Here is a 14,069-nt window from a genome sequence, read left to right as displayed (position 1 = left end):
TATTGATGTGATCCGCTGATCATAAACAATGAAAGTGAGCATTTACACCAGGTGCTGTTTCTCTGTGTGTTTGTCTGTGAGTTAACTTTACATACAGTACGTGTGTGTGTATAACAGTGAGAGTGTGTAGTAACAGTGATTGTGTGTAGTAACTGTGATTGTGTGTAGTAACTGTGATTGTGTGTAATAACAGTGAATGTGTGTTATAACAGTGAGTGTGTGTAATAACAATGATTGTGTGTTATAACAGTGATTGTGTGTAATAACAATGATTGTGTGTTATAACAGTGATTGTGTGTTATAACAGTGATTTTGTGTAATAACAGTGATTGTGTGTAATAACAATGATTGTGTGTAATAACAGTGAGTGTGTGTAGTAACAGTAAGTGTGTGTGTCTGTGTGTGTATGTGCGTGTGTGTGTATGTGTGTGTGCATGTATCTGTGTGTGTGTATTGCAGCCATGCAGTGCCCCAGCTCCACGGAGTATGACGCGTGCCGGAAGGGGTGTGTGGAGGACTGCAGCAGCATCGGCTCGTCCCCCGGGGACTGGGGGGGCCCCCGGGGCAGCGTGCCGCTCTGCATGGACACCCCCACAGAGGGCTGCTTCTGCACAGGCGGTACCGTGCTACATCGGGGGCAGTGTGTGTCACCAGAGGCCTGCAGCCAGTGTGTCGACCGGCATGGACACACACACCCGGTGAGACGCAGCGGTCACCAAGTACCCTCTAGTGTATATATCCATAAATATAAACCATACACACGATTATCTCTTTTATATATGTGTGTGTGTGTGTGTGTGTGTGTGTGTGTGTGTGTGTGTGTGTGCGTGCGTGTGTGTGTGCGTATAGTATTTTCATACCTGGGTACCAGACGAGAATCCATGTCTGATCTGCATCTGTCTGGACCAACAACACATCAACTGCACAGCCAGACCCTGCACTGATGCCAAAGGTGCAGTAGCCTTCAGATAGACAACGTGTGTGTTTGATCAGGGCACCCTGGGGTCCCTAGAGGAGGGAGCTGGTGTGAGGTTAGCACCCACTGAGAGTGTATATGTCACCCTTTAACTAACCAAGAGAGTCTCTTGTTTGCAATGTGAAGCTACTGCCGTGAAGATTCTCAGTGTTACAAACCAGTGTGTGTTTATGTGTCCAGCTCCGGTGTGTGGAGCCTGTGAGGTCCTGACTGAGAAGAGAGACTCCAAGTGTTGCCCTGAATATGAGTGTGGTATGTCGTACTACAATACCCTAGACTACAATACCCTAGACTACAATATCCTAGACTACAATACCCTAGACTACAATATCCTAGACTACAATACCCTAGACTACAATACCCTAGACTACAATACCCTAGACTACAATACCCTAGACTACAATACCCTAGACTACAATACACTAGACTACAATACACTAGACTACAATATCCTAGACTACAATACCCTAGACTACAATACCCTAGACTACAATACCCTAGACTACAATACCCTAGACTACAATACACTAGACTACAATACACTAGACTACAATACCCTAGACTACAATACCCTAGACTACAATACCCTAGACCCCTACTATGAAATGTTGAGCAACGTGGCATTCATTGACAGGATCAAACAACACCTTGAACTCTATTGTGTCAATGTCAATGCCAATATCATTTTATTTCTATAGCACCATTCATAAAAATCAATATAGCACATAGTGCTTTACATAAAAAGAGATGGATAAAAACATGAATCATATAAACAAAGTGAGAACATATTTAAAATAAACAATCGACGTTTTTTATTTATTTTTGTTAAAATATAGATTGAATTACCGTGTGTGTGTGTGTGTGTGTGTGTGTGCTTGCAGTGTGTGATCTGGTGAGCTGTGAGCTGCCCGAGATGCCACGCTGTGAAGACGGCCAGTCTGTCGTCTTGAAGAACCCTGGGGAGTGTCAGCCCATACACCAGTGTGGTGAGGGGCGACCACACACACACACACACACACACACACACACACACACACACACACACACACACACACACATACACACACACACACACACACACACACACACACGCACAAACACAATGCTAACCTTTCCCCATCTCCTCTCCTCCCTCCCTCTCTCTCTCCATCAGTCTGTAAAAAGGACGAGTGTCCTCTCCAAGCTCCGCCCACTTGTCTGTCCCACCGCAAGCTGTCGGTCAAAAAGACACAGTGCTGCGATACGTTTGAGTGTGTATGTGACTGCCGTAACTCCTCCCACTCCTGCCCACCTGGATACATCACTTCCTCCTCCACCAATGACTGTGGCTGTACCAACACCACATGTCAGCCAGACCAGGTGTGTGCGTGTGTGTGTGAGCGTGTGTGTGTGTGTACACATGTTGTGCCTTAACAGATGAACCAATCATATTGTTTTGTGCCCGTCAGTACTTGCCGATTGTCACTTATGACTCGCAATTCTCGGCAGGTGTGTGTGGTAGGGGGCGTGGTCTATCCGGTGGGTAGCCAATGGGAGGAGGCGTGTGAGCGGTGTACCTGCACCCAGCAGCAGGACCCGCACTCACACCTGCACATCGCCCAGTGTACCCCCCCGATCTGTGACCAGTCCTGTCCCCAGGTGAGACGCACACACTGCTAACGACCTGAAATACCCCTCTTGAAATCACATACAGTATTGTTGCCCGTGCTCAACCTGGAAAGTCATGATTCTAAGGATGCTGTCAAAGTTATGATAATATCTCGCAAAGCTAAAAATGAAGATAGAGTATATCAATGATTGATATACTCTATATACATTTCTAGCTTTGCGAGATTTTAGAGATTGACAATCTAATGTTATTTACTATCGCTTATGCCGGGCTCATACTACAGGATATTTAAAATCCTAACCAATTTCGAAATCGGGTTACATCACGCACATAAGGAGAATCTTAACAGATATTCTTCTTGAGCATCTCAAACAAGCACACACAGCAAGATGTGAAAATAACGGCTCAGCACACACTACAGGATCTTATCGTGCCCGAGGGAGCAACGAACCACTGGTCTCGCCGTCTTGTAAAGTCGGGACATAATAATCTTAAATACCAAACAAACATGTTTGATATTATCGGGGCCGCCCCGATGGGTTTGCGAGCCGATCGGGAGGTTTAAGATTGGATCTGTAAACCCCTCACATTACAAGATAATCTGGGCCGATTATCGGCCCCGACCAACGTTCCAGACCAGATTTCTCCTCCGATTGTCAGGAGGGGTGAATCGGGGATAAATCGGCCCAAAAATCCTGTAGTCTGAGCCCGGCATTAGGATAGGTCTGACCTGAGGGATGTGTGTGTGTGTGTGTGTACAGGGCTCGTTGTACACCCCCTCGGAGGGAGAGTGCTGTGGGAGGTGCCGGAGGACCAGCTGTGTGGAAACAGAGGCAGAGATGCGTGGGGACACACAGATAGCAGGACGCCTCAGACAGGTATGGAGGTGTGACGATGTCTCATCCTCTCCCTGGACATTTCAAACCATGATCCTCCAGTAGCCAACGCCACAATACCACCACGCAACATTAAGTACAAGAAGGCGAATGATGTGGTTCTCTGTCTGCCTGTCTGTCTGTCTGTCCGTCCGTCCGTCTGTCCGTCTGTCTGTCTGTCTGTCTGTCTGTCCCCCTCTGTCTGTCTGTCCCCCTCTGTCCCTGTAGGTGGGTGAGGTGTGGCAGTCCCTAGAGGAGAGGTGTGTGTTGCACGAGTGTGTGAGGGTGAGTGGTGAAGTGTTTGTGTCCAGCTCCAACATCAGCTGTCCCCCGATGGACACTCTGTCCTGCTCTCTGGGATTGGAGCTACGCTGTGACAACCAGGAATGCTGCCCACGCTGCCACTGTGGTAAATATATACACACACACACACACACACACATACACACAGACACACACACACAGACACACATGCAGACACACACAAACGCATGCACATTCAGAGAGTATTCTTTAGCTGGAAGAGGAAGTCACAGACTGCAGCTGCATTGTATGACCAGTAGAGGGCTCTCTACAGTGACTCATTGTCAGTACAGTAACAACCCATACTCAGGGATTCTGAGCAGAGCAGCGATGAGCAGTATAGGGGCCACAGGATATGATCAAAATAAAAAGTCAAGATTTGAGAACATTAGAGCAAATTCAAGTGCTAAAGACTAAATCAAGATTCAAGATTAACTTTATTGTTCCACAATATAGAAAATCTGTCTTGGGCTTTCACCCAACAGTTGTGCTGACGCCAGATGGTTTGCTGCGAGAGAAACAGAATGTGAGCTTACAAAACCAGGATGCTACCCAACAGTGAAAGTGCCAACAGACAATCTCTCTAGAGCCAGATACTTTCACAATTTTCAATTTCCCAGCTCCAGATGTAAAATTGTAGAAACCTAGAGAGACAGACACCAATCATACAATCAGAGACACACAGAACAGCAGAATCATTGAGTCAGACAAACTTATAGAATCTTAAATAGCCAGTCAGGATCCTAGAATCTTACGGAGCTATAGGGAATCTCACTTTGTTTGTGTGTGTGTGTGTGTGTGTGTGTCCACAGCCCCCCTGGACGCCTGTGTACTCAACCACACTGTGATAGGAGTAAGAGTTCTAACCTTTCACACATGACTGTAATTCATTTATTTATCACTGTATATACACATAGATTTCCCTATAATTAAACACTGCAAATGTGTGTGTGTGTATGTGTGTGTGCGTGTGTGCACGTGTGTGTGTGTGCATGTCTGTGCCGTGCGTGTGTGCGTAGGTGGGGGAGATGCTGATGGTAGATGTGTGTACTCGCTGTCAGTGCTCCGCGGAGGACGGAGCTGTGAAGAGATACAGGCTAGACTGTAGGAGGTTCAGCTGCCCTACGTGCCCCGAGGTACTCTTCATCATCATCCTCATCATCATCATTGTAATCGCAAACACACACTCTCAAGGACACGGTCCAGTGTCACATCAGATTCCAGTTTTGTTGGAGCCTGGTTTTTCACCTTGGTGTCTTAGCCAGACTCCCAAACTCTCATACAATCGAGGCCATCTTCCTAATCCCGATGGTGTGTGTGTGTGTGTGTGTGTGTTGCAGGGCTACAGACTAGAGCAGGAGCCAGACTCTTGCTGTGGTCACTGTATTCCCACGGCCTGTACCATCCAGCGTCCGGACGGTCGCGTCGTCAGTCTCCAGGTAAAACACTGACACAGACACATCCAATATTCCCTATTGGTTTAAGTGTGACCTATACACTCCAATACATGGGTTCCCAAACTCCATCAGTGTGGGCCCCAACCCCCCAAATTTGTCCATTTTGCAAGGCAGCGTTAGCTAGCCCATAACGTTACACAGCTAAGTTAGCTCGGTGGCACATGTTGCTAGTTAACGTATGACGTTTTCGCACAATATATTCATGCCTGCGGGGGGAGGCTCTCTCTGCACTATCCACAAATTTAGGATACATCTCTCCCATTATTTATTTTGATCTTCTGACCTTTAAAATCACATTTCATTCATAAAAACCATAGACATTTTCAAAATAAAAAACATGTTTTTCCTTCTTTTTTTTCTAACCATCCCTCTGCGCCTCCCCTGAATTTCTTTGGGGCCCCCCAGGGGAGGCCCGCCTCACAGTTTGTGAACCCATGCTCTAATTCACACCCTTTACGACACCGTATGTGACTGCTACTTCCTGAACCCCCCCCCCCACACACACATCATCTCTGTTTTTCGGTCTCTAGGTGAACACTACCCACGAGGACGGATGCAGTCTGTTCATGTGTGGCATGAACCAGAAGAGAGAGCTGGTGCTGCAGACCAGAGTCACCTCCTGCCCTCCCCTCGACCGCCAGCACTGCCTGGACGAAGGGGTATGACCCTGACCTCCACAGAACCTAACGCTTGCCTCACCACGCAGAGATACATCCCGTATACTTAACACTCACCCTCTCTTCAACTTCCCAGGGGCAAGTCAGTCAGATGGGAACCACTTGCTGTGAGATGTGTGAGTATGACCTTCAAGGAGAGGGGTGTGTGTGTGTGTGTGTGTGTGTGTGTGTGTGTGTGTGTGTGTGCTAAGAGTATTTTATCTGCATGCAGGTACAGAGCCAGAGTGCAGAAGGACAGTTGGAACTCTGAACTACATCAAAGTGGATGACTGCCAGTCAGAGCACCAGATAGAGTTGCACTACTGTGAGGTGAGACCACACATACACTGAAGCATCACGCACACACACACACACACACACACACAAACACACAGACACACACACACACACCGAACAGCCGGTGCAATTTTTTTACAATATTTGAATAAAGATTAATAACTGTACACAGCTGGACTGGATTACCGGTATTAAACTCCCTCCCTCTCTCTCTCTCGATCTCTCTCTCTCCCCCTCTGTATTTAACCCCTTCACACTCTCTCCCTCTCTCTCTCTGTATTTAACCCCTTCACACTCTCTCCCTCTCTCTCTCTCTCCCTCTGTATTTAACCCCTTCACACTCTCTCCCTCACCTCTCCCTCACGTCTCTCAGGGGAAGTGTCGCAGCAAGTCTGTGTATTCTCTGGAGAGCGGCGGAGTGGAGCAGGAGTGTGTGTGCTGCGCCGCATTGGAGACTGAACCTCTGAGTGTTCCCCTGCGATGTGCCAACGGAACTCTGACTCAGCACACCGTTCTGTCTGTCACCCGCTGTGACTGTCGCTCCCACCACTGCACCTAGACTGAGAGAGAGAGAGAGAGAGAGAGAGAGTGTGTGTGTGTGTGAGAGAGAGAGAGGCAAGACAGTGTGAGAGAAAGATACCGATTTATATAAGAGAGAACCAAATCTTTATTTGTGTATAAGTGCATTTATATGTGTGCATTTATGTGTGTGTGTGTGTGTGTGTGTGAGAGAGAGAGAGAGAGAGAGAGAGAGAGAGAGAGAGAGAGAGAGAGTGTGTGTGTGCACATGTAAGCAGTATATATCCAAATAAACGATGCAATAAAGCAATACACTGCATTCTCAAGCATTCCTTGTCTTAAGTAGACTATTTGAGGGTATGGTGCATAGCCTATTACTTTGTCCAATGGAACTGTTTGGCATCGTCTCTTTGGAGAGGGGACAGAAGGTACAAGTTTGGGTTTGGTCCACCAGAGCTCGTTTCTCCCACCACCACATATTCGATCCACAGTTGCACACCTGTATATATCCAAATAAACAATGCAATAAAGCAATACACAGCATTCTCAAGCATTCCTTGTCTTAAGTAGACTATTTGAGCGTACTGTGCATAGCCTATTACTTTGTCCAATGGAACTGTTTGGCATCGTCTCTTTGGAGAGGGGACAGAAGGTACAAGTTCGGGTTTGGTCCACCAGAGCTCGTTTCTCCCACCACCACATATTCGATCCACAGTTGCACACCTTTATAATTCCCCCCCTCCGTGCCTGGAATGGTCAGGGAATTAGCCGTCCTGCTCGCGCGCGTTAAGCCTGGCCCGTCGGGAGCGCGAGCGGATTGTCCACCATCTCAGCGCTGCGCCACGCGCTCGTCTCTCCGTCTCCATCCGATGAACAGATTCCCCTCGAGCACAGGTGAGTACGTGTTCCGTGTTCTCTTTCTCCACTCCTCTTTTCAAACTTTTACGACGGAAACTCGTAAACGAGTGAGCGAGATATGTCCTTCATTAGCCTACAGCTAATATTGAAAACCCTGCCCGCGGTGGCTCAATCCGTGGTACGCACGCGCCAGGTGCTCGCGAGGTTGTTGATCCGACCATCTGCGTGCAGACTGTTGCGCTCATGAGCATGCGCAAGAGCGTTTAATTAAAGACGTATTTATGGTGCTAGCTGCTGTGGTCTGGAAATACTGACACTCGTCCCGCGAGTGGACTCAAGTTTTGAATTTCTAGAACTTTAAACGACAGAAATATCACTGGAATGCATTCATCCCCCAGCTATGTTGTAAAGTCTAAAAGTTTGATAGGACAAAAAAAGGAGAAATAAGACTAGATTATTACTGACCTCACCAGACACACTGTAGGCTACAGTAAAATAATGTATGTTGAGTTACAGTACTTATATGGTGTGTCTTTGTTGGGAGATTGTGTGTGGTATAATTAGCTGTATTCCAGGGGCAGAAGAGACAGTAGGCTAGTTTTCCTTTCTCCACTCTGCCCTGTTACATGAGGCACTGCGGACCCCTATTGAAGTAAGTTGATGTATGAGTAGCCTACACACCAACATGTGTGTATGTGTAGTCAGGATAGATTTAATTCACCATATGACCTCTTTGTTTCATTCCGTGTTTCTGCACGGGTTCAGTGTTTGCTGACTGACTGATAAACCCGGATTAGGGTGGGTGGAGACACCATTTGCTGAAAACGGCCTCTCTGGGCAGATGTGAGTGCCCTGTTCTCTGTCTGCGGATGTAATGGACACTGGGTATTACTGTATGTGTGCTCACTGGACAGCACTCCTTCTCCTGTGAGACCATGGCTCTGGTCAGAGGTGACTAATCGGCTATTAGATTAAGCAAGCAAGATCATGGCAATGTCCTTTCAGGCCTGACTGTCAGAGGAGCAGTCAACAATATTCCCATCTATTGAACTTCCACATGCTCTGGAAAGGGCCTTAATCTGGACTTGTATGTACAGTGGCCTTGTGGTTAGAGTGTCCTCCCTGAGATTGGGAGGTTGGGGGTTTGATCCCCAGCCAAAGACTATTTAAAAAAAAAAAAAGGTACCCAATGCCTCCCTGCTTGGCACTCAGCATCAAGGGTTGGATTGGGGGTGAGTCCCTGTGACGTACTAGCGTCATGTCCAGGGGGTGGACTTGTACATCAAGCTGCCTCACGCTACAGAAACAGGAGATAGGCTCCTGCCCTATGGGCCACTAGGCTCCAGAACCATTGGTTCTCAAGGCTACTTCATATACAGTAGGGGAGGAATAAAAGGAGAGAGAGAGGAAGGGGATTTCATTTACGCACCTTTCAATGCAATTTGAAACAAAAATTGCACTAAACTTCAAAGGCGTTTTGTTCAGATATGGAAGGCTGGAACAAACTGAGCCATCCCAGAGAACATCCTGCTGGCCAGAGCACAGTTTTGGGGGCTTTCAAGTCCCAGGCAAAGCTACGCTGTCACAAGAATTTGGTTCCAAACCACCAGCTGGAGAATATTTAACTACCACAACTAAATTATTGCTACTGTACTCTATAACGCTGTGTGTGTTTGTGTGTGTGTTTGTGTGTTTGACCCCTATAACAGAGGCTTGGAATGGTACAGAGAGAATGCCCGTCGCCACAGCAACGAGTGGGTCCTCGTCCGTCCGCTCGGAGAACCTGCTGGCGTTGGCCCGCTCACTCACAGAGCTGGGGATGGACACGGCCAATGGGAACCCCTTCCCCAGTCCCATGTGTGGAGACCAGCAAGCGCCTGCGGTACAACCTTTCACCCTTAACCCTAACCCCAAACCCAGCGACCCCGTGTGGTACAACCTTTCACCCTCGCCCCCTAACCCTAACCTTAACCCCAACCCCAACCATACTACAGCCCTCACAGCCCACACCCAGACCTCACCCCTACACGCCTCACCTCTCACCGTAACCCCACCCCCGACCCCGACCCTGACCCATAATCAGTCTCTTATCAAGTGTTTGTCGAGGTGGAAGAGTTCAGGCATGGATATTAAGCATAACAGGGCTATAGAGAGATTCCCGCTTTGCTTTCAACCTGACCTTTACCCTCTCCCTCACCCTTGAACCTGAACCATGTTGTGTGCGTCTTTGTGTTTGTTCAGGAGTCCGACATAGAGCTGGGTCGAGGACTGTACTTTTCCGATGGACGGAGGAAAGTGGACTATGTTCTTGCCTATCATTATAAAAAGAGGCGCGGGTCCGTCGGGTCCAATGGGAGTCTGTCGACGAGGGCTCGATGTGACCTACAAGTGCACGCAGAGCTGGGGGAGGCTGGGCAAGGAGCGGGGCCGGAAGGACCGGGGGAGGAGTCTAAAATGTCGGAAGAGGAGAAGGCTGTGATAAGGGAGGATTTTGAATGTGGACTACTGGAGGCTGGACTGCAGATAGAACGAGATAAAGAGGTGTGTTTGTGTGTGTGTGTGTGTGTGTGTGTGTGTGTGTGTGTGTGTGTGTGTGTGTGTGTGTGTGTGCGTGCGTGTGGGCATGCATGTGTGTAATGCTGTACATATGTTACTTGGACTTTGCTATGTACAAAAAACACTGCGATCATTGCCACGATAACCAAAACAACTCTATCTTTTTCTATCATCTAATTATGTAAAATACTGTATCTCTACTATATGGAGTATTTGTTAACCATTCTGAATACCCTACACATCTATGTAGCCTGATACTGGCCAATTAGCTACAGTGTATGTGATGATGTCAACAATGCTGTGATTGGACTGTTGCTGTGAGGAGCACAGTCAGAAACTCCATCTAACTTCACAACTACACTAGACTGATATACAAATGTACGGTATTAGCAGCCAAATACTGAAGAATGTCTGTCTGTCTGTGTGTGTGTGTGTGTGTGTGTGTATGTGTGTGTGTGTGTATGCGTGCGTGTGTATTGGAAAGGTTGTGTGTTTAATGAACTGCTGTTTCGGTGGAGGATTAAGACTGTTGACAGTTAGTGTTGTGTCGAGGCCAGATTATCCTAGAACCTTATTAGAGAATGATCCTCTACCTGGAAGTGGCGTGTGAGTGTATGTGTGTGTGTGTGTGTGTGTGTGTGCACGTCTGGGCTGATGGGAAACAGTTTTGTCTCAGAGTATGTAAAGGCAGACAGGGTTAATATATCTTTAGCATTTATGCGGCCTATTTTGCAAGCGGCTAAATTGGACGAATCAGAGCAAAGTTTACTGTAATACTCTAATATGCTGTTGCACAATTATGAAGGAGGAGGAGACCAGTATGAACAGTACTGTAAACAATACAAAGTTGTGATGTAGGACATGCTATTACTGATATTTCAGACTTCAGGTGCTTTCCACTCTGATCTTTTAGTTGTTGGTGAAGAACTAGGAACTCTGGCAGTTATGTTGCTAAGCTTGTACGGAAATGTGTAGGCATGTCTTCATTTACATACAGTATGTGTTTAAATGTGCCAAACCAGTCCAAGGTCAAGAGTCCCAGTGGCCTAGGTCGAATTATCTGCTCTAGCACAATATCCAGGACGGAAAGTGTGTGTTCATAATGTAACTCTGTGTGTGTTCATAACTCTGTGCGTGTGTGTGTTCATAACTGTGTGTGTGTGTGTGTGTGTGTGTGTGTGTGTGTAGACTAAGTCCCAGGGAATAAGTTTTATCCGGGTGCACATCCCATGGCCGACACTTAGCCGTGAAGCAGAGCTTCAAAAAATCAACGTGCCGGTGAAAAAGGTCAGTTCAACCACATTTCAAGAGGGTTTTTTTAAATATCAGAAGTGGAAACACATTTCTGAATACTATTATCAAAGAATACCCAAATGAGATTAATTCTGAACTGTGGCTACAATTACCACCAGCTGTTCATTCTGTGGTTGGTGATGTGACTGGACAGAATGTAATCATGTGACATGCGGTGTGCGCTGTGATTGGGCAGAGTTATGAGCTGCGCCAGCGAACGGGCATCACGGGGGCGCTGTTCTCGGCGTGGACCAAGCTCAACCAGCCTTTCCAGCCAGACGTACCCGACCCACAGAACGACAAAAACAAACCAAGAAACACCAAGACCCTCACACACCCCTTCCTCCGAGAAAAACTCTACCTGTGAGTACCTAGCCACGCTCATACAGTACACACACACACACACACACACACACACACACACACACACACACACACACACACACACACACACACATAACCCTCCTAACCCTGTCTGTTACTCTCTGCAGGTTTGACATCAAGTCAACGGACACCCTGTTTGACAACGCCACACGGTCCAGAATAGTGAGTCCAGACACACTTTCACAACTCTACACACAGGTCATCTCTCTCTCTCTCTCTCTCTCTCCTTCAGGGCGATTACTGTGACCTGCTGTTTTGGGTAAGGGGTGAGAGAGAGGCTCTGCCTTTCTTGAGAACTGAGATACTATACTGAGATGTCTCATTCTGCCTGTCTTGAGAACTGTGAGAGCCACAGAAAGTCTCTGCATTATTCTAGCTTGGTTTCTTGTGTAAACCATACTACATGTTTGTGCATGTTGTGTGTGTGTGTGCGCGTGTGTGTGTGTGCGCGTGTGTGTAGGTCGCCGAGATATTGACGCGCATTACCTGTGCACAATCCAGCCAAACCACTGGTGAGTCTGTCAGACCCAAACAATGACGTCTCCGAACGACGATGTGACAGACTCCTACTGTACTACTGCTGTACAGTACGAGAGCCAGACTGTGACTCATCTCACCCTATCTTCCAGGCATCGCGTCCTTATTGGCCAATGGCGTCTATGATTCCGCCTTCCCTCTACACGATGTGAGTATAATCCCATCACCTAGGCAATTTCCTAGAAATGTGGGTTGGGATTAGGGATTAAAGGTCAAGGTAATGCTTTCCTGTCTCCTCCCCTAGGGGTCGTTCACCAGGAAAGGAGGGCGGGCCCAACGTAATGACCGGCAGGTGAGCTCCCCGGTCGCGGCCCCTCACGTCCGGGGTTCACGCCGATGTTTTATTACAGGGATTATTATGGGATGGCACACGGTGGTGCGTCCACACTTTGACCTGTCCCGTTCAGCCATTCATCTATTCACACAGAAACACAATGTGTTGTGGCAAGATCACAGTATTTGTGAAAGTATTTTGAAATATACAGTGTTGTATAAGAACTTTGGTGTGTGTGTGTGTGTGCGTGTGTTTCAGCTGCTACATGAGGAATGGGCCAACTATGGAGCCATGCACAAATACCAGCCTGTGGACCTGATTAGGTACAGACTAGACACATCCTGTGTGTGTGTGTGTGTGTGTGTGTGTGTGTGTGTGTGTATGTGTGTGTGTGTGTGTGTGTGTGTGTGTGTGTGTGTGTGTAACCCCGTACGGAGCCTAAGCAGAGAGACTAGCAGCTTGTTGTGAACCACTTTACACTACGGTGCGTTGAGTGCATATGGCAGTGCCACCTCTGGCCTGGGCCACACCTAAGCATGAACCCTGCGTGAACCCCGCCCCTACAGGAAGTACTTTGGGGAGCAGATCGGCCTGTATTTCGCCTGGCTGGGCGTCTACACCCAGCTCCTCATCCCTCCCTCTGTGCTCGGGGTCATCGTCTTCCTCTACGGCATATTCACCGTCGACACCAACGTGCCCAGGTACACACACACACACACACGCTGCTTTTTCCCTGGTGACACCAACATACTGTAGCCAGACTCTTTTTTTTGGGGTCTAATTCCTGTCACTCTGCCTTTCTTTTCCTGTGTGTGTGTGTGTGTGTGTGTGTGTGTGTCTGTCTGTGTTTCAGTCAGGAGACGTGTAACGACAGGCTGAACTTCACCATGTGTCCTCTGTGTGATGGCGTGTGTGATTACTGGCGTCTGAGTGACGTGTGCTCCCTGGCCAAAGCCTCCTATCTGTTTGACAACGGAGCCACAGTCCTCTTTGCTATTTTCATGTCTCTCTGGGGTAAATATACACATCTTATACACACCTCACAGCCATGCTATTCTCTGTCTCATGTTACTATTACTCTAGGTCTACGGATACTTACTGCTATTATAAGTCACTGTACTATATCTTGTCTCATCAACTGAACCTTCAGCTATCGCCCCATTCTCTATCATGCTACTGTGTATATCCTTTCAATTCAATTCAATTCAATTCAATTCAATTCAATTCCATTCCATTCCATTCCATTCCATTCAATTCAATTCAAAGGGATTTAATGGCATGGGAAACATACGTTTTCATTGCCAAAGCAACAACAAGAGTGATCTCTGGTGTTGATTATGTATTGTGTGTGTGTGTGTGTGTGTGTGTGTGTGTATTATGTGTGTGTGTGTGTGTATTATTTGTGTGTGTGTGTGTGTGTGTGTGTATAGCTGCTCTGTTTCTTGAACATTGGAAGAGGCGGCAGATGTGTCTGA

At 47.4% G+C, this 14,069-nt stretch overlaps 2 protein-coding genes across 2 annotated transcripts in view; both read left to right on the top strand.

Moving 5' to 3' along the window:
* vwf (von Willebrand factor) overlaps window positions 1–6,758 on the top strand; it is a gene marked incomplete at its 5' end in the record, with an annotated part of 37,776 nt that extends 31,018 nt beyond the window's left edge. Inside the window, 15 exons of the mRNA XM_084453267.1 lie at window positions 460–698; window positions 850–952; window positions 1,157–1,228; window positions 1,858–1,962; window positions 2,130–2,335; window positions 2,465–2,614; window positions 3,347–3,463; window positions 3,689–3,869; window positions 4,576–4,616; window positions 4,783–4,899; window positions 5,104–5,202; window positions 5,751–5,879; window positions 5,974–6,013; window positions 6,109–6,206; window positions 6,547–6,758. Coding sequence (XP_084309393.1) covers window positions 460–698; window positions 850–952; window positions 1,157–1,228; window positions 1,858–1,962; window positions 2,130–2,335; window positions 2,465–2,614; window positions 3,347–3,463; window positions 3,689–3,869; window positions 4,576–4,616; window positions 4,783–4,899; window positions 5,104–5,202; window positions 5,751–5,879; window positions 5,974–6,013; window positions 6,109–6,206; window positions 6,547–6,732 — 1,883 coding nt within the window. The 3' untranslated portion in view covers window positions 6,733–6,758. The remainder of the gene's footprint in view (window positions 1–459; window positions 699–849; window positions 953–1,156; window positions 1,229–1,857; window positions 1,963–2,129; window positions 2,336–2,464; window positions 2,615–3,346; window positions 3,464–3,688; window positions 3,870–4,575; window positions 4,617–4,782; window positions 4,900–5,103; window positions 5,203–5,750; window positions 5,880–5,973; window positions 6,014–6,108; window positions 6,207–6,546) is intronic.
* An 85-nt stretch (window positions 6,759–6,843) lies between these two features.
* The window catches only part of ano2a (anoctamin 2a), an 18,751-nt gene continuing 11,525 nt past the window's right edge, over window positions 6,844–14,069 (top strand). Inside the window, exons 1-13 of the mRNA XM_084453266.1 lie at window positions 6,844–7,586; window positions 9,260–9,432; window positions 9,792–10,091; window positions 11,295–11,393; window positions 11,596–11,762; window positions 11,891–11,945; window positions 12,244–12,295; window positions 12,413–12,468; window positions 12,565–12,612; window positions 12,853–12,917; window positions 13,161–13,295; window positions 13,448–13,608; window positions 14,025–14,069. The exon at window positions 14,025–14,069 is cut by the window's right edge and continues 38 nt beyond it. Coding sequence (XP_084309392.1) covers window positions 7,445–7,586; window positions 9,260–9,432; window positions 9,792–10,091; window positions 11,295–11,393; window positions 11,596–11,762; window positions 11,891–11,945; window positions 12,244–12,295; window positions 12,413–12,468; window positions 12,565–12,612; window positions 12,853–12,917; window positions 13,161–13,295; window positions 13,448–13,608; window positions 14,025–14,069 — 1,498 coding nt within the window. The 5' untranslated portion in view covers window positions 6,844–7,444. The remainder of the gene's footprint in view (window positions 7,587–9,259; window positions 9,433–9,791; window positions 10,092–11,294; window positions 11,394–11,595; window positions 11,763–11,890; window positions 11,946–12,243; window positions 12,296–12,412; window positions 12,469–12,564; window positions 12,613–12,852; window positions 12,918–13,160; window positions 13,296–13,447; window positions 13,609–14,024) is intronic.

The sequence above is a fragment of the Borostomias antarcticus genome (genome assembly GCF_949987555.1).
Source record: "Borostomias antarcticus genome assembly, chromosome: 18".
Classification (NCBI taxonomy): domain Eukaryota; kingdom Metazoa; phylum Chordata; class Actinopteri; order Stomiiformes; family Stomiidae; genus Borostomias; species Borostomias antarcticus.
The sequence above is the reverse complement of the archived record's forward strand: the minus strand, read 5'-3'. Positions and strand labels throughout refer to the sequence as shown.